The 25,419-nt window shown below is 40.8% G+C and overlaps 1 protein-coding gene across 6 annotated transcripts in view; it reads left to right on the top strand.

Moving 5' to 3' along the window:
* Positions 1–25,419, top strand: part of MAP7 (microtubule associated protein 7) — a 171,603-nt gene that overhangs the window by 68,927 nt on the left and 77,257 nt on the right. Inside the window, exon 1 of one of the 6 annotated variants that reach the window (XM_043456979.1) lies at positions 2,595–2,855. The exons of the other annotated variants lie outside the window; for them this stretch is intronic. Coding sequence (XP_043312914.1) covers positions 2,834–2,855 — 22 coding nt within the window. The 5' untranslated portion in view covers positions 2,595–2,833. Of the gene's footprint in view, positions 1–2,594; positions 2,856–25,419 lie in introns of those variants that run through there. 6 annotated transcript variants of the gene reach the window in all.

The raw sequence follows: 25,419 nt of genomic DNA, 5'->3' as shown, positions 1-25,419 counted from the left end.
GCAGGTGTGTGAGGCCACCAAGAGCCAGGAAAACAGAGTTTTCAAGAGTTACAGAATCAGATTTGTATTCTAGAAACACCACAGCTGTGTTGGTGACTGGGTTTTGGCGGTCAAGATTTGGACGGCCACAGAACAGCCAGGAGATTCATATAACGCCGCCCTGTCCTCTGAAAACCGGGTGCCTCTAATCTTCAATGAACTGGGAGATAGATAACAGGGCTAGTTACACTTGAGTCTAAAGTATAAATATAAAGATTCTGAGGGAAGCAGTGAAAGGATTTTTTTTTTAAGTTGCTAGTAGGAGTTATTTTTTTATTTGATAAATTCACGATTCCTGTCCTTGTTCTGTTTAAATGAGTTCTGAGATAATTTGGGGTATGGGTTCTAACATTTACGGAGCCCTACTAAATGTATCCCTGGAGGAGGGCCTGGCAACCCACTCCAGTATTCTTGCCTGGAGAATCCCATGGACAGAGGAGCCTGGCGGGCTACGGTCCATGGTATCATGAGTCGGACACCACTGAAGTGAGTTAGCCTGCGCACATTGAATGTACAGGCATAGAATTGTGGGAATGGGTCGATATTTTAATAACATGCCTCCAAATTTTCTGAAATTAATAACCAACATATTTCTTTGTCTAGCATGCACTCTGTGTCAGGCATTTCATTGCTTTCATTGGACATAGTTGGGAATTTGTATGCTTCTTGAGACATTTAGGTGAATCACATACAGCCATTGTATCACACGTGAGCGGAGAGAAATGTGTGGGGCGTGTTTATTACCCACATTACCAGTGTTGTGAACCTTGACCTCCCTTTTTCCATGGAGTCAATTCTGTGCTTCTCTCTGAGGCAGTAAGGTCTTTGGGGTGGGAAGAAAGATAGTAGAACAGAGGAGCAATTCGAAAATGTTCCCCACCCCACCCCCCCCCAGGAGAAGGTGCTTTACTATCCAGCCTCCCTACCACACTAGTCCTGCTCAGAGGGGCAGAAAGAAGGAAAAAAAATCTGGATTTGGTGCCACTGAGTTGTAATTTTCTTTAACCAGAAGTAATCTTGCCCCAAACCCCCTTGGGACATTTGGCAGTGCCCGAAAAAAAAATTTTTTAATGGTCTTGACTGTGGGGAGGGGGGTGTCTGTAGGCAGTGCTCTTAGATACAGGAGGCAGAGGCCAGGGATGCTGCCAAACTATTAAAGCCTCATCCCCTCCCCTGTCGTCCACAGCAAAGAGTTACGCAGCCTGAAAGGTCAGGAGGACCAAGGCTGAGAACTCCTGCACTGGGTGATCCTGTCTGTACTTAGGCTGTTGTTCAATCACTCAGTAATGTCTGATTCTGTGACCCCACGGACTGCAGCACTCCAGGCTTCCTTCTCCTTCACTATCTCCCAGAGTTTCTCAAACTCATGTCCATTGAGTTGGTGATGCCATCCAGCTCTCTCATCCTCTGTTTCCCACTTCTCCTCCTGCCTTCAATCTTTCCCAGCCTCAGAGCTGCTTTTGAAAACGCAAGGGGACTGGTTGGCAGGAATGATGGTACTTAGGCACCTGTGACGCTAGGCCTCTGGAGGTGTTGGGATGGTACTGGCTACGACTGGTATTCCATTGGTTCCTACTAAGTAAGTCTTTAGTTCCAAGGACATTAAAAAGGGTTCATTGTCAAGTCCAGTGGATGCTTGAACCCCTACATCCTATAAATCCTATGTGTCCCGTCTCTTCACTGAGGCAAGTCCTACTACTCAAAGAGGCTTGAAACGATTTGTTTTCTTCTAAACAGCATATTTCCTTTTCCAGATAGGACCCATGGATCATCCAAACTCATGCAGTTCATTGGTTTTAACTCAAGCATTCTGACTCCCATGTCACAGTTTTAAATTCTGGAAAGGCACCAGGACTTGACATGATCTTTTCTCCTCAGATTCCTCTCTATATCCCTAGAGAAAAAGTCCTTTTAAAGACAAGCCTAAGGTAACATTGTGATAGAACTGTTGAATTTGAAATTCATAATGTAAAACTCATCACTGGCTTAAAAGTTTTTTCTGAGGCCCTATAATGAATTTGTCCAGAAATAATTTCTAAAACTTTAGTGTTTATGTTTATTGATTCTTCCTCTTCACTTTGAAGACCTTCAGAATTTTTCAAAACTTGCTAAAGCGAGTCAATCTGAAGGATAGTGAAACTTCATTTCATGTGGTTTCCCAACGGCTCCATGAATGTTCTCAGTGAAGGGAGGAAATGAACAGAGGTCTCTCTGGTTGACTGATTCTAAATGATTGCCTCTCTCAGAGGCATTTGGTATGGGAACAAAATCAGCCATAATGTTCGGGGTTTTAAAATGCCATCTTTAGTACATTAGGAAGCCAAAATGCAGAAGAATTTGGAAAGATAGTAAATACCGTTTAGATGATCTTGGTTAAACATTTGTTCAGATGTGTTTAATTCACATCCTGCTTGGGGCCCGGGCTGATTTTAAACTCTGAGACCGAACTGATGTTTAACAGCCATTTCTTAACCAGGAAAGGCCTCCCCTTCTCCCAGCCCACACCCATTCGAGCTTCACTGGCTCTTTTGAACAGAAGCCGTTCTCAGTTTTTACTTGGTTCAGTGAACAAGGTTACTGTTTAGAAACAGTGGCTGTCAAGTCATATGTGTCCTCACCCTTTTGCCTTCTTCCTGAGTGTACCTCGAGCTGCGTGAGAGATGATGTTAATACTTGGGATGATTAAAGGGTCTCTTCACTGATCGCTTGGTCTTTGCCTGGCTGAGAAACTCAAAGCAGGAAGCGGGAGACATGCAGATATGTTGCAGCATATTCAAGAAAGAAGGGTTTTAGGATGGAAGACACTAAACTGGCCTGTAAGTTCTTGGGCGCAAAATCTGTTTCAAAACTTCTTAATAAGGATGTGTAGGAATCGGGCAATCTTTAACTCAGTTTGACACACTAGTACTTTCAACAGGTCAAAGTACGGAGTAGGAAAATCTTTTTGTTTTAGGGGGTAGGGAGGACTTGGTTTGAATGTTCTAAGAAAAAGAAGTGGGAATTTTAATTAAGTGAAACATTCCTTGTGCTCTATAGATGATGGATTTATACTTTATTGTCCTGCAGCCATGGGATAGCTTCTATGAAAATTCAAGGCAAATGATATTATTTTCCATTTTCCATGTTTGTGCTTTTTTTTTCTTTTGGCAAAAAACAAAGTGAAAACCCTAAAACAGCTCCTCGGGTCTCCTGAGTGCTGGAGGTAGACAGTAGTAGCAGGCTACACATACAATTGCACTGCTGTCCAAAGAACATTTTAGCACATAATTTATTGATGATTTCTTATTGCTTTTAATATTTGTATCTGGATTAGATCATGAAGATTTTGAGAAATGATTGTTTTTCTATTTTAGGGGAGTATGTTTGAGGAGTGCTGAGGATTTTTGCTGATTAAGAAAGGTCATACTTCTCTTGCCTACCTCTTCGGTTTTTATTTATTTATTTATTTTTTACCATCAAAAACATTGCCTGCATTTTCCTTTCATATCTTTCCTCACCAGAATACTTTCATTTCCATGGTATGTAAATCAGTTAACTCACATGTAGGCTTTATGGAAAAAAACTATAGTGATCAGAATCTTAAGAACTACATTTTGGAGAGGTATTTTTATCACTGTATTTTCTTGTCTAGCATTTTCTATATGTTCTGGATGCTTTATCAGATTTAATTTTAAGAGTAGTAAAGATGCTTTATTCACTAAATTATTTGCCCTTTTAAAATATTACCTCTATTCATTTGCATGGATAATATTTGCAAATTTTATAATAAAAACACATCTAGGAAAGAAAAATGAGTTGTACATAGTGTCAGTATCCAGTAAGCATTAAGGAGATGGATTATGCTATAAATAAGTGGTTTGCTTTTGGTGTTTTATGATTATAAAATATAGAGTCAAAGAGGCATATTAGAAATATTTTGAGGGTTGGATCCAAGCCTACATTTTAGCTCTGACACTAGTTTTGTGACCTCAAACAAGTTATTTATACTCTATAAGTATGTTAGTATCATCACTGCATAATGGGAATAATCTAGCTTTCAGGGCTATATATACATTAAAAGAGAAGCAAATGCCTCACCTAACTGGCTTCTCAGAAAAAAAAAAAAAAAACTTGTGATATTATATGTATTTGTTCCGTTAACTCACTTTTAAATTCACTTTGTACTTAATGAGTCAGAAAAGAATATCTTTCTGTGTGGAAATCATATTTGTATTCAGTATTCAAATATTAGGATAAGACAGTTAATGCATAATAAGCATTGGATTTCATAATGAATTATTTAAATATGAGGAATAGTATTGGTTGAATCAAATGAAATACAGGTTACTCAATAAGAAAACTGGATAAATATCCAATAGATAAAATTGATATTGAGGGGGAAAAATTTTTTCATCCAGAAAATTGGTAAAAAAAATCTTAGGTAAGTGGTTTAAAAATACTACATTATTCTTTTTTAAAAAATATGTATTTATCTTTATTTATTTGGCTGTACTGGATCTTAGTTCCCGCATGCAGGATCTAGTTCCCAGACCAGGGATCGAACCCAGACTCCCTGCATTGGGAATGTGGAGTCTTAACCACTGGACCATCAGGGAAGTCTTCTAAATTAATCTTAGATACTGGATGTTGGTCTCTTCCAGTTTCCAACTTTTAATTTGGTATTCAGTAGACCTTAGAAAAGTAGATGTAGTAGCTTCCTGTTTCCATAAACTAAAATTTCAGCGTGAAGACCATAACTGTCTGGAGTAGAGATGAAGGCTGAACTCAGCCCTGTGGCTTCACACAGCCCCTCCAGCTCATTCATGAAAGTCCATCCCACGGGGGGAGCAGAGCCTGTTGCCATGTCAGGCTGCTTGGGAGTAACTGCAAGACGCTGTAAGAGTGACCCCCGCCCCCCAGCCCCAGACAGAAACTGGCATCTGTTGTCTTTGGTCTGTGCTCACGTTAGCACTTACACCAGCTGGGCTGCCACGTTGGTTTTGCTCTCCCACACTGGAATATGAGCCACAGGGGCAGGGAGTTTGGGCTTTGACATTCCCGGCTGTCTCCCAAGCACCTACAGCAGTGCCTGGCAACCAGTAGGCGCCTAGTCAGTTTATCAAAGTAATGAGTCGACCCCTAGTCTTCAAGAGGGCAACAAGGTAAGGAAGGCCATGCCTGCTCTCCCTGTAAAGCGCAAAATAACAAAGATACAGTTTTATATAAAATCCGTACCAGGGTATGCTAATTTATCCTGTGGTTGAGGCAGAAGTAGAGCTTTGTTCCAACTTTTAGAAGAAAAGAAAATCAGTAGAAAAATGTTACTCTCCTCAGTTTAGACATGTGCCAAGAGCAGGAAACCAAAAAGTTTACTTCCTTTATGAAAAATAGGTAAATCAAGGACTCTAGGAAAATAATTTTGTGATGAAATGCCAAGTCACAGGCCAGATAAACTCCCTCCTCCCCTGAGCCCTGGGTGAGGTCAGCGCTAGCTCCAGAGGGACAGCCCCTCCCACACGCTCCGGAAGCATCACACAACCCTGTGGGCTTCTTCACCAGGAATTTTATGTAGGTGTCGTTTTCAGAAGCTAAGAATCTTGTTCAGTAAGACTTTGACAAAACACTAGCCATTCTCAAAGTTACACTGAATCTATACCTCTTATAAATTGCTGTACTTTAGAGTCAAAAGGCCAGGTTTTCAAACTCTATTCTAGGGCTGTCTGTATGACCAAGGGCAAACCCCATTTGATCTCTGAGTCTCATTCCCCTCAGCTATAAAAGGGCAGGCAACAGGCATGCCTACCATAATCAAGTTAAGATGGTCAAGTGAGTTTATACACAAGAAAGTGACTTGGAATCCATCAAACAAATTATACAGTGTTACTTGAATACACATTTAAAAAACAGGGCAAGTTCTTTCCTTAAATGAGAATTTAAGTGCTTTATAACTTTACTATTTGTTAGAATATCACTAATGAAAGGGGCAAACCCCTTCAAAACAATAAAAAAGACTAAGGTACAATTTTTAATGTCATTCTTGAGAAATAAATCTGGAAAACACTATGGCATAGCAGTCAAGATCCTAGGTTTTAAAGTCACATTGATGTGGATTTTATTCATGATTTAGCTGTTCACATTAGATTTCTTAACTTTGAGACTCAGTTTTCATCTCTTTACAGTGGAGAAAGTGTTACCTAAATGCAGCCTTACTATAAAGAAAAAATTGAATGAGACAAAATGCTTAAAGCATGTTGTACAGCCTTGGAACATAATAGATGCTCAATAAACAGCAGTTGCATTTGTAGTTATTTTGATTCTTTATAAATATCATTGGGTATATGGTTTGCCTTTTAAATGATATGGTACTGAACTTTTAAAATGTATTAGCCACTATTACTCTGTATAGAAATCTGCTAGAAATTTCCTGAGAGAAAATAATTCTACAATTTTTCAGAGCTCTTACTTTACTGAGCCTGATGATTCTTTAGATTAGGTGGTCTTTGAAACAAACATCAATACAACTAAAAGTTTTCTAATATAATTTACTCACCTAAAGCTTGGGGGATCTCAAAGTACGTTAGATTAAATAGACTTATCCGTAACAGAACTCACAGATACTCATAAAGAAAGAGCAGTGGCAGCGATTTTCAAAGACAGGAGTTTAAAATTCTCTTTCTAGGAAGTGTGTGTTGTTAGGGAATGAACAAGAAGGACATCAAGGTAGCAACACGTATTGTCATGCAACCTAGAAATATTTAAGTTCCAAGATTCATTGTTCATAGTCCAAGATGTAAGTCATGTATTAAATGTCACTAATCCTTTCTTAGCATTTCACTGAGTCATTGAATTAAATATTCTCTGAACTGACATTTTAGTACTGAATTGCAAGCATCAGTGTACAGTCTTGATAATATAATTTCTTTCTCTTGTCAGAACCTCAGAAGTGAATAAATGAACTTCAATTGAACCACAAGCCAACTTTAAAACTTAGGTTAGCATTTTAATACACAGGAATCATTCTCCATTAAAAGTGATTTTCTGTAAGACCTACTTTATTTTAAAAGATAATGCCATAATCCATTTCTGGATCATAATCTGGTTATGTAAATGTATTTCTAATGTCTTATCTTAGACAGCATAAAATAACATTACTTGAATAACAAGGAACATGTGATGAAGGACCAAGAAGGTAAAAGTTAATATTTAAACTTTCTCCTTACTTGATTTAATATTAACTGCATATTTTTCATGTTTTTCTGTAACACAACAGTTATAAAGTCCTGAATCAAAGATTAACATCTTTATATAACATTATTAGGAATTACTGTTTTGAATATCTGGATTTTGTGTTTTACTTCTGTTAATCAGAATACAGAATTCAAATATGCAAGCATTTAAGTGTGATGTTCTTATAATTCAATGCTGTCCGTTTTACCCAACAGTCACAATCAAGTTAAAGAAAGCAAGTAAGTCTGAGGGATTTTAGTTGGACTCAGTATATACCATTTTAACAAAAGAAAGGTGGCTTGGGCTTTGAGAGATGATACATTGTGGGGAAGTGATTAGGAAATAGAGCTAATGGAAGATGAGGGTTAATATGGTAGGTTTGTTTGTGCAAACGCATCTCTGTCTCTGGGCATGAGCCATTCTCCTCCTCCTGATACAGGAGAGGGGGCACCATCACAGGGGTATTTAAGCCCAGCTTTTAGGTGGTGTGCGCAGAGAATTCTCTCCGCATCTGTTGATTCTCAATGCCTTCAGCTGAAAATAATGCCAAAGTGGCATCTTTTGGAACAGTGCATTCTGATGCCCTTCATGGTGCTCTAATGGACATCTTTAGGTGTAAGACTTTTCTCATGTTTTAGATTATTTCCTTGAGATAGAGTCTCAGAAGTGCAATTGTCGAGCCAGTAGTTTAAAACCTTTTAATGGCAGTAGATTCATATGGAATTATACCAATTAACCGTAACTCTAATACTGCTGCTTTCTGTTCCACATGCTTTCAGGGTTTTCAGTGCTGCATTTGGAAGCACATGTCTAATATTCCTCTTCAGGGTTCACACTAGTTGAAAAGCACCAAGGATCTAGAAAGGGATAGTTCTACCCATTGATGAAGCTGGTTCCAATATTCATGACTGGTGCTGTGGTTGTGAAGGAGTAGCATAAACTGACTGAAGCAGATGCCTTTCTCCAGGTTTCCCTACTACCAGCTGAATTTAGCATCTCAATCACAAGGAGACCGCTCAGGATGAGGGATAATTGAAGATAGCTTCATTGCAAGTAGATCATATGCCTTCTGCATGAGTGCATAGTCACTCAGTCACGTCTGACTCTTTGTGACCCCCTGGACTGTAGCCCACCAGGCTCTTCTTTCTATGGAATTTTCCCGGCAAGGATACTGGAAAGGGTTGCCATTTATTCTCCAGGGGATGTTTCTGACTCAGGGGTCAAACCCCTATCTCCTGCATTGCATGTGGATTCTTTACCGCTGAGCCACCAGGGAAGCCCAAATAGATCATGTGGTGGTGGTGGTGGTTTAGTTGCTGAGTCGTGTCTGACTCTTGTGACCCCAGTGCTGCTGCTAAATCGCTTCAGTCGTGTCCGACTCTGTGCGACCCCATAGACGGCAGCCCACCAGGCTCCCCCGTCCCTGGGATTCTCCAGGCAAGGACACTGGAGTGGGTTGCCATTTCCTTCCCCAGTGCATGAAAGTGAAAAGTGAAAGCGAAGCCGCTCAGTCGTGTCTGACTTGCCGCAACCCCAGGGACTGCAGCCTACCAGGCTCCTCCATCCATGGGATTTTCCAGGCAAGAGTACTGGAGTGGGTTGCCGTTGCCATCTCATGATCCCAGTATGGATGACATTAAATCTTCACGAGCTATTTAGTCCTAAATCCAAATTAGCATTTGATCCCCAATGGGACTAATACCAGCCTTCCTGGGGACAGATCGTCCTACCCATATGTTCCCCCATCTCTTTTTTATTTAAAAAAAAAAAAAAAACCTTTAGCCTCTTTATCCTTCCCCAAGTTCCAAAGAGCAAATTTAATCAGAGAAATGGGAAAAATGCAGAAACAAAGGAAAGCAGTCAAGCAGGACAAGATTATAGTTTAGCCACAAAACAAAATCAAGGACTTTTAGTTCCTCCTCAAGGGTTACAGATAACACCTTGAGCCACATCCTTGAGTTGTTTTACAGATAGTAAAAACTCCCACCAGGTGGAAGCGGTCAACCATATGCTGGCTAGTATCATGTAGACCCCAGACAGGTTGGAACTAGAAAACTAATAATTGAGATTCCCAAAATACTATGGTGTTACCTCGCTGTCAGCCAATTCAAGAATTGTGCATGAGCTGATCAATCACCCCAAGACCCTATCCCTCACACTGTCCTTATAAACCTTTCCCTGAAAGCTATTGGCAAGTAGTTAGGTCTTTTGAGCACAAACTATCCTGTTCTTTCATGGTATCCTACAATAAATGCTGTGCTTTCCTTCACCACACTGTCAGCAGATTGGCTTTGCTGTGCATTGGGTGAATGCACCCAAATTCACTGAATTTTTCAGAAGGCACAAAATGACACATTCAAATCAAGGAATTTTAGAGCTGTCACCATCAGCTAATTACCATTGGGTAGAAGGCAATGGCACCCCACTCTAGTACTCTAGCCTGGAAAATCCCATGGATGGAGGAGCCTGGTAGGCTGCAGTCCATGGGGTCTCGAAGAGTCAGACACGACTGAGCGACTTCACTTTGACTTTTCACTTTCACTCATTGGAGAAGGAAATGGCAACCCACTCCAGTGTTCTTGCGTGGAGAATCCCAGGGACGGGGGAGCCTGGTGGGCTGCCGTCTATGGGGTCGCATAGAGTCGGACTCGACAGAAGTGACTTAGCAGTAGCAGAATCTTAAGCAAGGCATTGGAAAGCTGAACAGCTTCAATTGATTATAAATTAATGACATAGGATGTTATTAATTATTAAGCTTTGTTGAAATATGCTGAACGTTGTACATAGGGTTTACAGCCAATAGCTGTCATCAGAATGTTTTGAAATTACACCCATGAGAAAAACAGAAAGGTTTTTACCTCCATGCATTTGCAGTTGTTTGCTTGTTTTGCAGTAACCATCAAAACACAGGACATTGATTTATACTATTGAGCCTTGCCTCTTCTGAGAAGATTTAGCCACTTTGAAAAAAAGTCATGTATCTCAAAAAGCCCCTCTTAAAAAGTCAATACTTAAGATACTGATTTTATACTGAAGTATTAAGTTCTTCATTTTTAGGCAGACAGGTAAAAGTATTACATGGTGGGAATTAATACCTTCCATTTTTTAAAAATCTGCATTTATGAAGTGGTTGAGGGGGAGAGGTGTTATTTAAAAACTTAATTAAATGAAGAAATCTTGGAAATAAGTTTCAGATTCTAAGTTGTGTTCAATTCAGTCACTCCATCATGTCCGACTCTTTGCGACCCCATGAACCGCAGCACACCAGGCCTCCCTGTCCATCACCAACTCCGGGAGTTTACTCAAACTCATGTCCCTTGAGTTGGTGATGCCATCCAACCATCTCATCCTCTGTTGTCCCCTTCTCCTTCTGCCTTCAATCTTTCCCAGCATCAGGGTATTTTCCAATGAGCCAGCTCTTCGCATCAGGTGGCTAAAGTACTGGAGTTTCAGTTTCAGCATCAGTCCTTCCAGTAAACACCCAGGACTGATCTCCTTTAGGATGGACTGGTTGGATCTCCTTGCTGTCCAAGGGACTCTCAAGAGTCTTCTCCAACACCACAGTTCAAAAGCATCAATTCTTTGATGCTCAGCTTTCTTTACAGTCCCTCTTCCCTGGTGGCTTAGATGGTAAAGCGTCTGTCTGCAATGCTGGAGACCTGGGTTTGATCCTTGGGTCAGGAAGATCCCCTGGAGAAGGAAATGGCAACTCACTCCAGTATTCTTGCCTGGAAAATCCCATGGACAGAGGAGCCTGGTAGGCTACAGTCCATGGGGTCGCAAAGAGTCAGACACGAGCAACGTTACTTCTTTATAGTCCAACTTTCACATCCATACATGACTACTGGAAAGACCATAGCCTTGACTAGATGGACCTTTGTTTGCAGAGTAATGTCTCTGCTTTTTAATATGCTGTCTAGGTTGGTCATAATTTTTCTTCCAAGGAGTAAGCATAAGTAAACTAAGTTGTTTTGGTTACAGTATTTTTATACATAAAGATATATCCTGACTTGTGTTAGTTTGAAGGACAAAGGTTTAAAAGAAGCCATGTGGAATTTTAAATAGTAGCGCTTATTCAGCTCACTGTGTTATATTCCTCAATAGAACTGTGTGCTTCCCTTTAGAGCTGTTATCTCAGTTCTCAGTGTAACAGTCATTATTGTGACTATTAGGGACCCCCCGTAACCTGTAAGTTCCATATGGCGAGTCCACGCCTGCCTCCCACCGTTATATCCTGACTACCTGACACATTGGATGTCAGCCCTCAGTAAGCAATGGCTGGATGGAGTAATGGGGAAGGATTCTGGCTCCTCTGTCCATGGAATTCTCCTGGCAAGAATACTGGAGTGGGTTGCTTTTTCCTTCTCCAGGGCATCTTCCCCACCCAGGGATGGAACCTGCCTCTCTCGTGTCTCCCGCATTGCAGGCGGGTTCTTTACCACCATGCCACCTGGGAGCGCAAGTTAGTCATTCTAAAAGACCTAAAACGTTGAAGTGTGTTTTCTTTTCTCAGCATCTAGTTGAAGGGATTGATTGGTTACTTCTTCCTGTGTCTTTATTTGTCCAGTATCTCAGTGAAACATTTTGTAGACTCAGAATACTTTGTAAGAAATCCATTGTCCTTTAACAGTTTGTGGCCTTTTAAAAGTCTGGACTCTTGTCCTACAAAGTTTTAAATAATAGTGTGTGCTGAAAAGACCTTAAGGCAACTTAAGCTTATTTATAAAGACTTTTTCCAGTATAGACCCCAGAGCATTACTATAGAATTCCCAGAACCTGCTTATCCCCTCAGAAGTCAAAACAGCTTCTTATTTGTAATTCCTTGGACTCCTTGCCTTTAAAAGAAAAACATCGTGTTTTAGCACAGCACTATATGAAAGTTACTGCTTAAAATTTTAGATGATAACTTTCAGGGTAAATTAATATTAAAAGAACAGTATTGTTTCAATTTTTGAAAAGCACCAGGACCTTAAGTATTGTTTTCAAAATGATGCTTATGCAGCCAACATTTGAGCCTTTAAATTTTGCCTTGTTACAATTTAAAGATGTATTATAAAGTATAAATCTTAGTTGAAATAGTATTAAAACATGTCTCTACTGCGTTGGCAAAAGGAAAGAGAAGCTCTGGAAAATGTTTGAGGTATATACATGTGAGAGGTGGGTGTTCTAGTTTAAAATACTCTGATTATGATGTAAAATATGTCAGAGTTTTTTCATTTGTTTTTAACCCCAGATGTTATTCAGTGTCGAAATGAGTGTTAAAACATAATACAGGGACTTCCCTTGCAGTCTGGTGGTTAAGACTTCAAACTTCTAATGTAAGGGGTACAGGTTTGATGCCTGATTGGGGAACTAAGATCCCATATGCTGTGTGATGCCCCAAAATTGTTTTTTAATTTTTCAATTAAAAAAATAAAACATTGAAAACAGATTGAATGCATGCTAAAGTTGGGAAGTAACCATAAAAACAGGTTTTATGGAGGACAGTATGGTTCATTACACAGCTCTTTATTAGTCTAATTTAACACAGTAATAGATTTTAGAATATATACAGTTGGTCCGCCGTACATTGCCCACAATACAGCTTCTTGAAACTGTGCTTATGCTAGCTATTGAGTGAGCACTCCTTGTCAAATTTCTGGATTACATTCTGTGTTGTCAGTTAATAGTGGAATCACATGATTTAGCAAACAGTTGACCTCGGGGTAGAGTTCATCTGGTCACATAATAACTGAGAGCTGTAACAAAGATGTAGGCTTAAACAATTAGTCAGCATGTTGTACCTCTAGGAGATACCAGTGGGCAGGGCCAGGCTTCTTCAAGAATAATTTTAAACTGGGTCATTCATTCATTAAAGGCCCAAAATTTAAACTCCAGGTAGCATGACTAATAGAATTGTAGTCTGGAGTTTGTGAATTTGGATGAAGAAAATAATTGCATCTGTATTACTAATAACCTTTTCTGGAAATTGAATGTTTCTTTTAATTATGAATGCGAGCAGAAAAACCTACGGCAGTATTAGCATTAACAGAAGTCAGATATTTTCATAAGACATTGCAGTTGTTTTAGGAGAGGGTCAAAAGGCAGCTTAAAGAGATAACTTTTTTGAAATCATGGCAGTTGTGAGACATACCTCTAGATTGTATTACTTAATAGGTTAATAAAGAAGCACTTGTATGTATGTATATTACAGGTCTTTTGCTATCTTGATAAGCTTTTAAATATAAATGTCTTTTTTATGATGCTACATATTTTAACTTATTCATTTAAAAATATTATCCTGAGTAGGAATCTAGCCTGACCTTTTGCCGAAGGAATCCAAAGCAGAAAGAAAGGTTAAAATCCTTTTGTGGAAAGCCTTCAGGTGCCTTTAAGAGCATTCACACCCTAGATTGAAAGCTGCGGAGCCTAGAAAGGACTGAAACCCACCAACTCGTCTTAAAATGTTAGTCCAGGAAACCCAGACTTGATTTTTTTTTTTTTTTTTTTTTTTTTTGCCAGGGTATGAAAAAATGTGAAAAAAACCACTTAAGCCTGCGGGAGGGGAATCCTAGTTTAAATTCCATGATCCATTGGTTCTAAATCAAGGATGTACATTAGACTCCTCTAGGGAGCTATTTATAATCATAGAGCTGAGCCTTATGCCTCAGGATTGCAGTTCAGCAGGTCTGGGTCAGACCTGCACATCTGTGTGTGAAAGGCCCAGAAGTGGTTTTCATACAAACCCGCAAATAAGAAGTGCTTTGAAAGCTTGTTCTTTAAGAACTATTTCAAGTATCACATTTTTAAGGATTTATGTTTGGTTTAAAAAAAAAAAATCAAGAAGTGAGGAAGAGTCACGTTATAGTTTGGAACTTGTAACTGCTTAAGGCATCTTTTGCTGTGGCAAAAGGTGAACCGGTACTTGACCATCCATCCCTGGGAGCCATGAACGTTCTGAAGTTGCATGTATATTTTTCAGGGTAAGGGAACAGTGGCTTTCCTGAGATTTGCAAGGGTATTCATGATCTAAATAAGAAGCAAGAAATAGCTTCCCATATACTGAGATAGTAAAATGTAATCGTGAAGTAAACAAAAGACAAAATTACTAGACCTACTAAGGAAACTTATGAGAATACCATTAATTCTATGATAAAAGCATTGAACTTGAATGATATGACTTTATCATTAATTCCTGGAATCAAAATATTTGTTTTTTGCAACACAAGGCATCATAGGGTGGCAAATAAGTGGTTTGGATGCTATATATACATTAGGGAAAAATAAATATAAAATAAAACTTTATTGAATACATAATTGTATGTAAAAATCCAGTCCCTCGTGGCTCAGTGGTAAAGAATCTGCCTGCAGTGCAGGAGACACAGGAGATGTGGGTTTGATCCCCGAGTCAGGAAGATCCCCTGGAGATGGAAATGGCAACCCACTCTAGTATTCTTGTTGGGAAAACCCCATGGACAGAGGAGCCTTGCAGGCTACAGTCCATGGGGTCCCAAAGAGTCGGACACAACTGAGCACACACACACACACACATGCAAAAATCCAAAACCAAAATAAATGATCATTAAAACAAGACTTAGCTTTCTTTAAAATAAAATAAATTTATTTTAATATTGGACTTACCCCCTACCTTGGACAGTTTTGTGTCCTGGGACCCATATTCTAAAATTATGAAGCAGTAGAAATGTGCTGTGAAATGTAGTTTCCTCCTTGGAACAAGTGAAAAAATAAACTATACTTTAGGGAAAAGTATTTTTAAAGGAATAAAGAAAAGATGCAACCTTTACATTGACAAAAGGAGTTGACAGTTTCAAGTAGGCATGACTGAAGTTTGATGCATATCTGTCCTTTTCTCTGTAATGGTAATTTCCTCCTGCTTTTGGTTTTCTTGCTTTCTCCTTGACCAGAAGTGCCCCTCCACCCACATGCCTACTCCAGAAAGCCACACTTACCTTTGTCTGTGCTTCCATAGAATCTTTTTTTTTCCCTCAAACCTTTTTCTTTTTTTTCCAAATCTGTTTCTTTTTTTTTCTCTGTGCCTCAAGGCATGTGGGATCTTAGTTCCCCAACCAGGGATTGAACCTGAACCCCCTGCATTGGAAGCGTTGACTCTTAAAACCCCTGGACTACGTGGGAAGTCCCTCCGCTGAATCTTGTACATACCTCTGTCTTACAACTTACCGTGCTATATCTTGATTGTCAGTTTCTATATGTCTTGAGAGATTGACTTCGCTACCATTATCCTTGTGTCATTATGCCAGGAATGATGTCTGCTCATTAAATATTTTGCTGAGTAATTACATATGATTGCCACCCAACTCATGCTGCTCACCCATTATTTATTGTACTCGACAGCGGCTCTGTGCCCCTGAATCAGCACATGGATTATGCTTTGGCATTCAAACTCCTGCTCTAGCCGCCCAGGCGAACCTGCTCAGCCCGACTGACAGCTCAGTACAATCAACTGAGTCCAAACTGAGTCTAACAATATTTAGACTGGCCATCAGCCTTCATAGTGGGAGCAAGACCAAGCATGAAGTTGACGACTAAGCCAACCACTCCCTGTTTATGTCTAGGTCCACTTCAGACTCCCAGACTTGCCATCTTATCACTGTCTTAGCAAGATTTCCTTTCTTCTTGGCCTATATTGACTTTTTAAAAAGTTACTTATGTCTGCTCAATTATTGGGTTGGCCAAAACGTTTGTTCAGGTTTTCCATAAGATATTAAAGAAAAATACAAATGAACTTTCTGGCCAACCTCAATATTACTATGGGGCTTCCCTGGTGGCACAGTGGTAAAGAACCCACCTACCACTGCAAGAGATGCAGGAGATGCAGATTTGACCCCTGGGTTGGGACGATCCCCTGGAGTAGGAAATGGCAACCCACTCCAGTGTTCTTGCTTGGAAAATTCCATGAACAGAGGAGCCTGGTGGGCTAGAGCAACTGAGCATTCACACACGATATTATAATCATAAAACTAAATAGGATCCTGAACTAGAAAATAATAATTTCTTATGACATCCAGTGAATTTAGTGGGAACCACATCCCAGGGTTCCTCCAAATCCTTGGATTCAGCCAACCATGGACTGTGTAGTACTGTACTGTTTGTCCATTTATGCCAATTTTTCCCAAGACTGTAGTGTTTACTCTCAGGAAAAATTGCCGTATAAGTGGATCCGCTCAGTTCAAACTCCTGTTGTTCAAGGGTCAGCTGGGATCAGAGAGCAGTTGCCTTTCATCTTGATAAGTGGGGAGGAAAAAAAAAAAGATGGCAGTAGACTTGTTACTTTTTTTTTTCCTTTTGACTTGTTACTTTTATTCCTGGAAAATAGGAACCCTATGGCCCTGAGGGTCCTGAGTGCATCCTGAAGATTTTATGCATCCTCCACGTGGTTTTAGGCATTAACTGATCAATAGTGAAGTCGAACATAAAACTATTAGTACAAGTTAAGACTGAGCTGCATGTATCAGCTGTGCTCTGTAGCCTCAATTTTGGCAGGGAAAGGGCTTGAAACTTACATCTTGTAGCTACTATCAGATTACTAGGAGAATGGTTCATGCTCTCCATTTTATATCTTTTAATTAAGCTGAGGTGGGGGGCGCAGAGTGAGAGCGAGGGAAGAAAAATATGATTTCATCCTGTGTGGATTTTCTAGAATTCCATGGAAGGTGTTGCTTCTGTTTCTATAGTCTCGGAGACTGCTTTCTTTTTTTAAAACTAACTGTGGCTTCATTATGAATTCATTAGTATTATGAACCACCAAGAAATAGTAAAACGACTGTGACATCATGTGCACTTGCCCATGCAAGGCTGAACTTTCACAAAGCAGATACGCAGATTCTCCTGAGGTTCAGGATAGGTCATCAGAAGCCTGAGGCCTCGCGTTGCTTTTTCTCATCAGAGAGAAAAGGAAAAAGCCGCTGGTCTCCTCTCATACCCTACTCACACCTCAGGACCAGGGCTACTGTCCAGGCAGTCTAGCACATGAGGTTGTCTAACCCTTTTCTCGAAGATCAGCGTGGTGAGTGAAAACTCCACGAGGCAGATCACCCCATTCGACCACTTACTCTTCTCTTCCTCTGTGTTTTCAGTGTACCATGGGGGTGTTCATTGCCTACCCTGAGTGGATGCCTGTAGGAATTTGATGTGATGGATGTAAAGACTCTAGCAAATGCTGATTACATTTGCCACTTGATACATAGCTCTCACGGTTGTTGCTTTTTTATTGGGACTAATATGTTAATTTTTTCCCTCTCACAGTGATTCTGCTGTCTTATTTAACTTTTTAAAGCATGAATTTTCTAATGAGCAGTCTGTGTTTCTCCCCTTTCACACTGAGTGTTTTCACTGGTGGTTTCTCTTTTTTCATTTGTTAGCTTTGCCTCAGGCTGCTTTTCTTCCTTATTGAATTAATCTGATGCTAGATAAGAGAGAGCCCAACTGGAAGCGTGCTGGGGGAAGGCTGAATGAGAAGTAGCGTATACTAAACCATACATTTTTAATTAGAATTTGAAGCATTGTTTTAAGTAATCCGAAAAGGTGTATAATAGTCTAAAACCAAAATATGAAGGTTTATAGTCAGCATTTTAAATATTGCATAGTATTAAAATAGTTTTTCTAGCTTTTATATTCAGCTTAAATTTTTTCTTAAAGTTGAGTTTTATAAAAGGGCTAAGATTTTTGTCCCTAGTGAAATGAGAATCAGCACATTTCTAAAGCTGGTTGAGAACACTTTCCAGATTAATGGAAATGAAAATCTGTTGCCAGTAGATATTTTACTGTAGGCTCCTAAGAAATGACCATGAATTCTGTCTCGTCTCCAAACATGTAGATGAAACTGTCATTCTTAAATGCAAATTTAGCTCAATGCTCTCCAACTGATGTAAGTCAAATCAGGATCAGTATTTGTGTAATCCCAGTGTGGGGGTGCCTCTATTGATTGCTGCAAGGAGCAGTGAGTTTTAAGGAACAGCCCACATAGATAGTACTGGCTCTGTCCCAGGGCAGAGTGATGTGTCCACAAACTAAATTCTTAGGAACAAAGCTGTTGGCTTCTGGGAATCCCTGTGAAGTGGGCCAAGGGCTCTGGAGTTGGAGGTGGGAAACTTCCCACTCTGCCAGCAATGGGTGGGTCTGAGATGCTCTCTCATACAGACTTCTTGTGAGTGGGCACCAGACCCTATCCAATCAATTACCTAGGGGTCCGGGGGCGGGGGGACTGTTGGGCTCCCATCCTGGGAAATCTCACTCTGATTAGAAGCAGCAACATCCCCAACATAGGTGATACTGCTTGGGAGTCAGTGGAAGAGGAAGGAAGGGGGCAAGGAGGCAATTCTCTGCTGAAACTAAAGATAATAGAATGGACTTTCTATTATCTTTCTGCCATAGGCAGTAGTGTTTCTGGGATCAATGTATGTCATTGTAAGAACTTTTTCCTTCCTTACAGAAGTGTTGCTCTACCAGATATACAAGTAAAACTTCAGTTAGTCAAGTGGTCTCAGAAGTTCGCCTGTTTAACTGGTTTAACTCACTTAGTCTAGCACAGGGCACGTACACATGGAGGATTTAAAAATCAGCCTTGATGACAAAGATGAAACATGATGTCATTTGTATTTACGCCTATCTCCCTGTATGGTGGAGTTATTATACCATCATGTCATCAATAGGCCTTCCCAGGTGGCGCTAGTGGTAAAGAGCTCATCTGCCAATGCAGGAGACTTAAGAGCCGAGGGTTCAATCCCTGGGTCAGAAGATCCCCTGAGGGAGGGCATGGCAACCCACTCCAGTATTCTTGTCTGGCAAATCCCCATGGACAGAGGAGCCTGGTGGGCTACAGTCCATGGGGTTGCAAAGAGTCAAACACGACTGAAGCAACTTCGCACGTACATACGCACGTATACGCACATGTCATCAGTGCTTGTGTTGCTGAGGCTGATTGATGTATTATTATAGAGCATCGATGCTGATGCAGCAAAAATTGTTTATGACTGGTTACTTGGTGCAAAGACTTAGATACTCATTTAATGTAATCACATTAATTTGATCATTCTGAAGGCCAACATCCATATTTGATTTCAGTGTGACTTTATGAGTAAGATGCTCTAAAATCAGTCTGGTGAGCTGAAAAAGGTAAATGCTTCCTTTTTGAAAACAACTCCCACTGAGATAGTTGTCAGCCATCCTTATCTTTCTTTTTCCTACTTTGAGTTCAGTTCAGTTGCTCAGTCGTGTCTGACTCTTTGTGACCCCATGGACTGCAACATGCCAGGCCTTCCTGTCCATCACCAACTCCCAGAGTTTACCCAAATTCATGTCCATTGAGTCAGTGATGCCATCCAACCATCTCATCCTCTGTTGTCCCCTTCTCCTCCTGCCTTCAATCTTTCCCCCAGCATCGGGGTCTTTTCTAATGAGTCAGTTCTTTGCATCAGGTGGCCAAAGTATTAGAGTTTCAGCTTCAACATCAGTCCTTCCAATGAATATTCAGGACTGATTTCCTTTAGGATGGACTGGTTGGATCTCCTTGCAGTCCAAGGGACTCTCAAGAGTCTTTGCAAACACCACAGTTCCAAAGCATCAGTTCTTTGGCGCTCAGCTTTCTAGTAAATGCTTGTCCATGGTGTTTTCAGATGATGAAAGATGTTGTTGTTTAGACATATGAAACATGAAATTTTTATCGGGCATCAGTAGTTGCCATAATTTGGCACTGAACATTATTTTACAAAGTCAAGTTCAGCCTGCCTTCTACAAACATCTTGCCTAAGGAAAACTGAATAGTATATTCAGAGGTACTGAACTGAGCAACATATGAGTGACTGTTTCTCAGATATTTAAACTGAAATGGCTAATGACACGAAGTGAACTTCCTTTCTCAGCTAGTTCTAAAGTATGATCACCTATGACCTTTGCCTTAGGCATATTTGCTAGACTTCTGTGGTGTTTAAAAAAAAAAAGATAGCAATTCCCTGTGATATAATTGTTAGGTTTCAGAAGTTCATTTGTGCATTGGCTGTTTGAACACTGGAACACATTCATATTATAAAAATATTACATGTGCAACTGGTTACCCTCAAAAGCCTATTTAACCTGGTAGCAATGTTATCATAGAATCTCTGTTTTTAAAAACTCAATTATTCCACAGTTTCTAGGCATCTGTACTAATAGTACAACGGTGGTACTGGTAGCTTAGTCACTAAGTCATGTCCGATTCTCGTGACCCCATGGACTGTAGCCCACCAGGCTTCTCTCTCGATGGGATTTTCCAGGCAAGAACACTTGAACAGATGGCCGTGTCCTTCTCCAGGGGATCTTTCCCCACCAAGGGACTGAACCTGCATCTTCTGCTTGGCAGGTGGATTCTTTACCACTCAGCTACGAGGGAAGCCCCGATAGTACAGTGATCTACCCTTAAATTGCTCGTATTCTGTATCGAAACCTGAGTTTCCCTCTCTCCCTGTCCCTTCTTCCTGCCCTGCCTTCACCCAACCGTAATTGCTGTCCTACCTTAATCTACATGAAGACCAAACAACACCCCAGCTTCTCCCAACCTCACTATTTACAGAAAGCCCACACCCTTTTGAAAATTGTCTAAGGATTTTTCACTGCTCTAAAATGAATGAGGTAGAATAGCAAGCGTGTTTGAAGAAGTCTTGGGCTTGTGCTTCATTTGTAAATTACAAAGAAACCATTTGCTCTGTTGCTCCAAGATTATTCCTGGCTCATCCAGGCAGAGTGGTGGGTTTGAGGGGCAGTCCCATACTTTACCAAGGCTTCACTGAGATACATTCACACCTCACTAACAACCTCGGATAGTTTTTTAAACATGTTCCTTTCTGACAATGATTCTACTGGAATTTTGAAAAACAGAGCATGTTCTTAGTCAAAGAACAAGGTGGAGAGACAGTCAAGGCCAGTGACTGGTGACCAGTAACAAGGCCAGTGTTCCTGGACTTCAGGAATAGCAGTCTGGCTTACAGCAGCTCTGTTCCTCCCCATCTCCTCTGAGTATCTGTTGAATTTTTTCCTGGAGGAGCTGTCTATACAGATTTACCCTCCCAATCTTCCTCACCCCTCTCCTGACTTCTCTAACTACTGTAGCTCCCAACTCCCAAATAGAGATTGTCAAGTAAGAAATGGCCTCACAAAATGCATTCCAAAAGCACTTCGAAGAAAGGAGTCAGTTTATCAGCTTAGTTCTGGCTTAGCTCTTTGTGACCCTGAAAAACCTTAAAGCTTAGGCAGATTTAGGACTTGTAATTGGATTCTCTTGTTTGGAATGGGTGTAGCATACTTCAAATGAATATTCGTATTAGAAGACAAGCATGTACGTTGCAGCCTATAAACCAAATAGCTGTTAGTGCTCTGTACTATAAAGAGCCCTTCCACCTGGCCTGATACCGTTTGCCAGGTTGGGACACCTGCCACACAGTCACCTTTGTCCTTCCGTGAGTTGGCCAGCTTCTGCAAAACTGTTTCCTTGTTTTTGAGACTGAGAGCCTTTCCTTTAGTTTTTGTTCTCATGTGTTACTATGTTTAGATATGCAGTAGGTTCTAAAATTTGAAATCCTCTATATGGGAATATTTTGAGTGTGGCAAATTAAAGAAATTGATCAAATAAAATGCCACGTCTAGTAGAAAGATAATAAAGAGAGCAGAACACCATGTTTTAAATTTCACTTTTCCTTTCCTGCAGAAGGCTGGAAGGAAACTTTGTGATTTAAATCCCTCTTCTTGGTCTGGTACCGAACTTCTGGTCATTTACTGTGTGAGCGTAGCAAGGTCTGGACTCCATCACACTTCTTTGCACTCCAGGGTAGTTGGACAAGGAAATGGCAACCCACTCCAGTATCCTTGCCTGGAAAATCCCATGGACAGAGGAGCCTGGCAGGCTGCAGTCCTTGGGATCGCAAAGAGCCGGGCACAACTGAGCAACTGACACTCCAGGGTAATTATTTCAGAGTTGTTATTGGTCAGTTGCTCAGGCATGTCTGACTCTTTGTGAACCCATGAACTGCAGCACACCAGGCTTCCCTGTCCCTCACCGTCTCTTGGAGTTTGCTGAAACTCATATCTATGGAGTCAGTGATGCCATCCAACCATCTCATCCTCTGTCACCCTCTTCTCCTCTTACCTTCAGTCTTTCCCAGCATCAGGGTCTTTTCCAGTGAGTCGGCTCTTCGTATCAGGTGACCAAATTATTGGAGCTTCAGCATTAGTCCTTCCAACAGATATTCAGGGTTGATTTCCTTTAAGATTGATTGGTTTGATCTCATGCTGTCCGAGGGACTCTAAAGAATCTTCTCTAGCATCACAATTCAAAAACATCAATTCCATGGCACTCAGCCTTCCTTATGATCCACCTCTCATATTCCTACATGACTACTGGAAAAACCATAGCTTTGATTATACAGACCTTTGTCAGCAAAGTAATGTCTCTGCTTTTTAATACGCTATCTAGGTTTGTCATAGTTTTTCCTCCAAGGAGCAAGTTCTTTTAATTTCATGGCTGCAGTCACCATTCACAGTGATTTTTGAGCCCAAGAAAATAAAATCTGTGACTATTTTCCATTTTTTTCCCCGTCTATTTGCCATGAAGTGACGGGACCGGATGCTATGATCTTAGTTTTTTGAATGTTGAGTTTTATGCCAGCTTTTTCACTCTCCTCTTTCACCCTCATCAACAGGCTCTTTAGTTCTTCTTCACTTTCTGCCATTAGAGTGGTATCATCTGCATATCTGAGGTTGTTGATATTTCTCCCAGAAATCTTGCTTCCAGCTTGCGCTTTATCCACCCTGGCATTTTATATGATGTGCTCTGCATATAAGTTAAATAAGCAGGGTGACAATATACAGCCTTGACACACTCCTTTCACAAATTTGAACCTCTCCATGTCCCGTTTAACTGTTGCTTCCTGACCTGCATACAGGTTTCTCAGGAGGCAGGTAAGGTGGTCTGGGATTCCCATCTCTTTAAGAATTTTTCACAGTTTGTGGTGATCCACACAGTCAAAGGCTCTAACATAGTCAATGAAGCAGTATAGATTTTTCTGGAATTCCCTTGCTTTTTCTATGATCCAGGGGATGCTGGAAATTTGATTTCTGGTACCTCTGCTCTTTCTAAATCAGCTTGTATAGCTGGAAGTCCTCGGGTCACATACAATTAAAGCCTTGAAGGCTTTTGAGCGTAATCTTGCTAGCATGTCAAATAAGCACAATCGTACAGTAGTTTGAACATACTTTGGCATTGCCCTTCTTTGAGATTGGAATGAAAACTGACCTTTTCCAGCCCTGAGTATTCCAAATTTGCTGGCATACTGAGGAGTGCAGAACTTTAAAACAGCATCATCTTTTAGGATTTGAAATAGCTCTGCTGGAATTCCATCACCTCCCCTAACTTTGTTCATAGTACTGGTTCCTAAGGCCCGCTTGACGTCAAACTCCAGGACGTCTGGCTCTAGGAGAGTGACCACACGATCATGGTTATCTGGGTCATTAAGACCTTTTCGTACAGTTCTTCTGTGCATTCTGGCCACCTCTTCTTAACCTCATCTGCTTCTGTTAGGTCCTTGCTATTTCTCTCCTTCATTGCGCTCATCTTTGCATGAAATGTTCCCGTGGTATCTCTTAAAGAGATCTCTGGTATTTCTTGAAGAGATCTCTAGTCTTTCCCATTCTATTGTTTTCATCTATTTCTTTGCATCGTTCACTTAAGAAGACTTTCTTATCTCTCCTTGCTATTCTTTGGAACTCTGCATTCAAATGGATATATGTTTCCTTTTCTCCTTTGTCTTTCTTAGCTTTTTGTAAGGCAGCCTCAGACAACCACTTTGCCTTTTTGCATTTCTTTTTCTATGGAATGGTTTGGGTCACCGCCTCCTATATAGTGTTACGAACCTCCATCCATAGTTCTTCAGGCACTCTGTCTACCAGATCTAATTCTTTGAATCTATTTGTCACCTCCACTGGATAATCATAAAGGATTTGATTTAGTTCATACCTGAATGATCTAGTGTTTTTCCCTACTTTCTTCAATCTAAGTCTGAATATTTTAATAAGGATCTCATGATCCTAGCCACAGTCGCATTTCGGTATTGACCATCTGGTGATGTCCATCTCTGGCGATGTGTCGAGTTATCTCTTGTGTTGCTGGAAGAGGGTGTTTGCTATGACCACTGTGTTCTCTTGGCAAAACTCTGTTAGCCTTTGCCCTGCTTCATTTTGTACTCCAAGGCCAAACTTGCCTGTTACTCCAGGTATCTCCTGACTTCTGTCTGTTGCATTCCAATCCCCTACGATAAAAAGGACATCTTTTTTTGGTGTTAGTTCTAGAATTATTTAATAGAGTCGAATGTATTTTCAGACCACAAACTGTATACCCCTGATAGTCACTAGCAGAGTAGGTCCTAGTACAGCATCTCTGCAGAGCTGCTGAGGTGGGAATCGGCACCACGGGTGTCATCAGCTTCCTCCCCAGCTTGTCACCACTGGCTGACAGAGGAAGGAGCAGCTTCCGCCTTCCACGCTTCTCAGCGCTTTCTGATTTAACAGCCTGTGATTCTGGCTTCGAAGTGGGCACGAAGGCGGCCAGGAAGTCTTCTACCTTTTGCTGCTCTGCTCCATTCCCTGTGCAGAGAAGGCGCCAGAGAAGCAATTCGATTTCCACTCAACCCACAACATCTCACATCAGTGTTGGCAGAAGCCACAGCTCGAACCAATGCAGGTTTGGCTTGGAAAACCGAGAGGGAAAGTGGCACCTGGATCCACTGGAGCAACCTGGTTTGTCCGCTTCTGATTCAGACCTAGCACTGTGGCTCCTGGCGGATTCCCTTCCTGCCTTTGCTGGCTTTCCCCTTTCTCCCAGGAAAGTCAAGTTGCCTTGGAGTTTTCTTGGTAGTCCTCCTCCTCGGCAGTTGGTTGCCTTCTCAGTAGAATCCAGACTGGCGAGAACAGAGAGGCCTAAATTGCAAAAGACGAATTTACCAACGCCAGAGGCAAGAGATCAGGTGCTGGTGTTGAATATAAATTATACTCAAGCAGGAAGATTCAGATAACTTGAAGTTAGCAAGCAAGACAGGGAATTACTGTTATTTAATTACTTCAGTCATGTGTTGGAAATGATGAAATGCAGTGCAGTTAAAGAAGGAACTTGAAAAGTAGGCTGAGGTTAAAAAA

Source organism: Cervus canadensis, chromosome 33 (assembly GCF_019320065.1).
Source record: "Cervus canadensis isolate Bull #8, Minnesota chromosome 33, ASM1932006v1, whole genome shotgun sequence".
NCBI lineage: Eukaryota > Metazoa > Chordata > Mammalia > Artiodactyla > Cervidae > Cervus > Cervus canadensis.
Note: the sequence above shows the minus strand (reverse complement) of the source record. Positions and strands in the feature narration are given on the sequence as shown.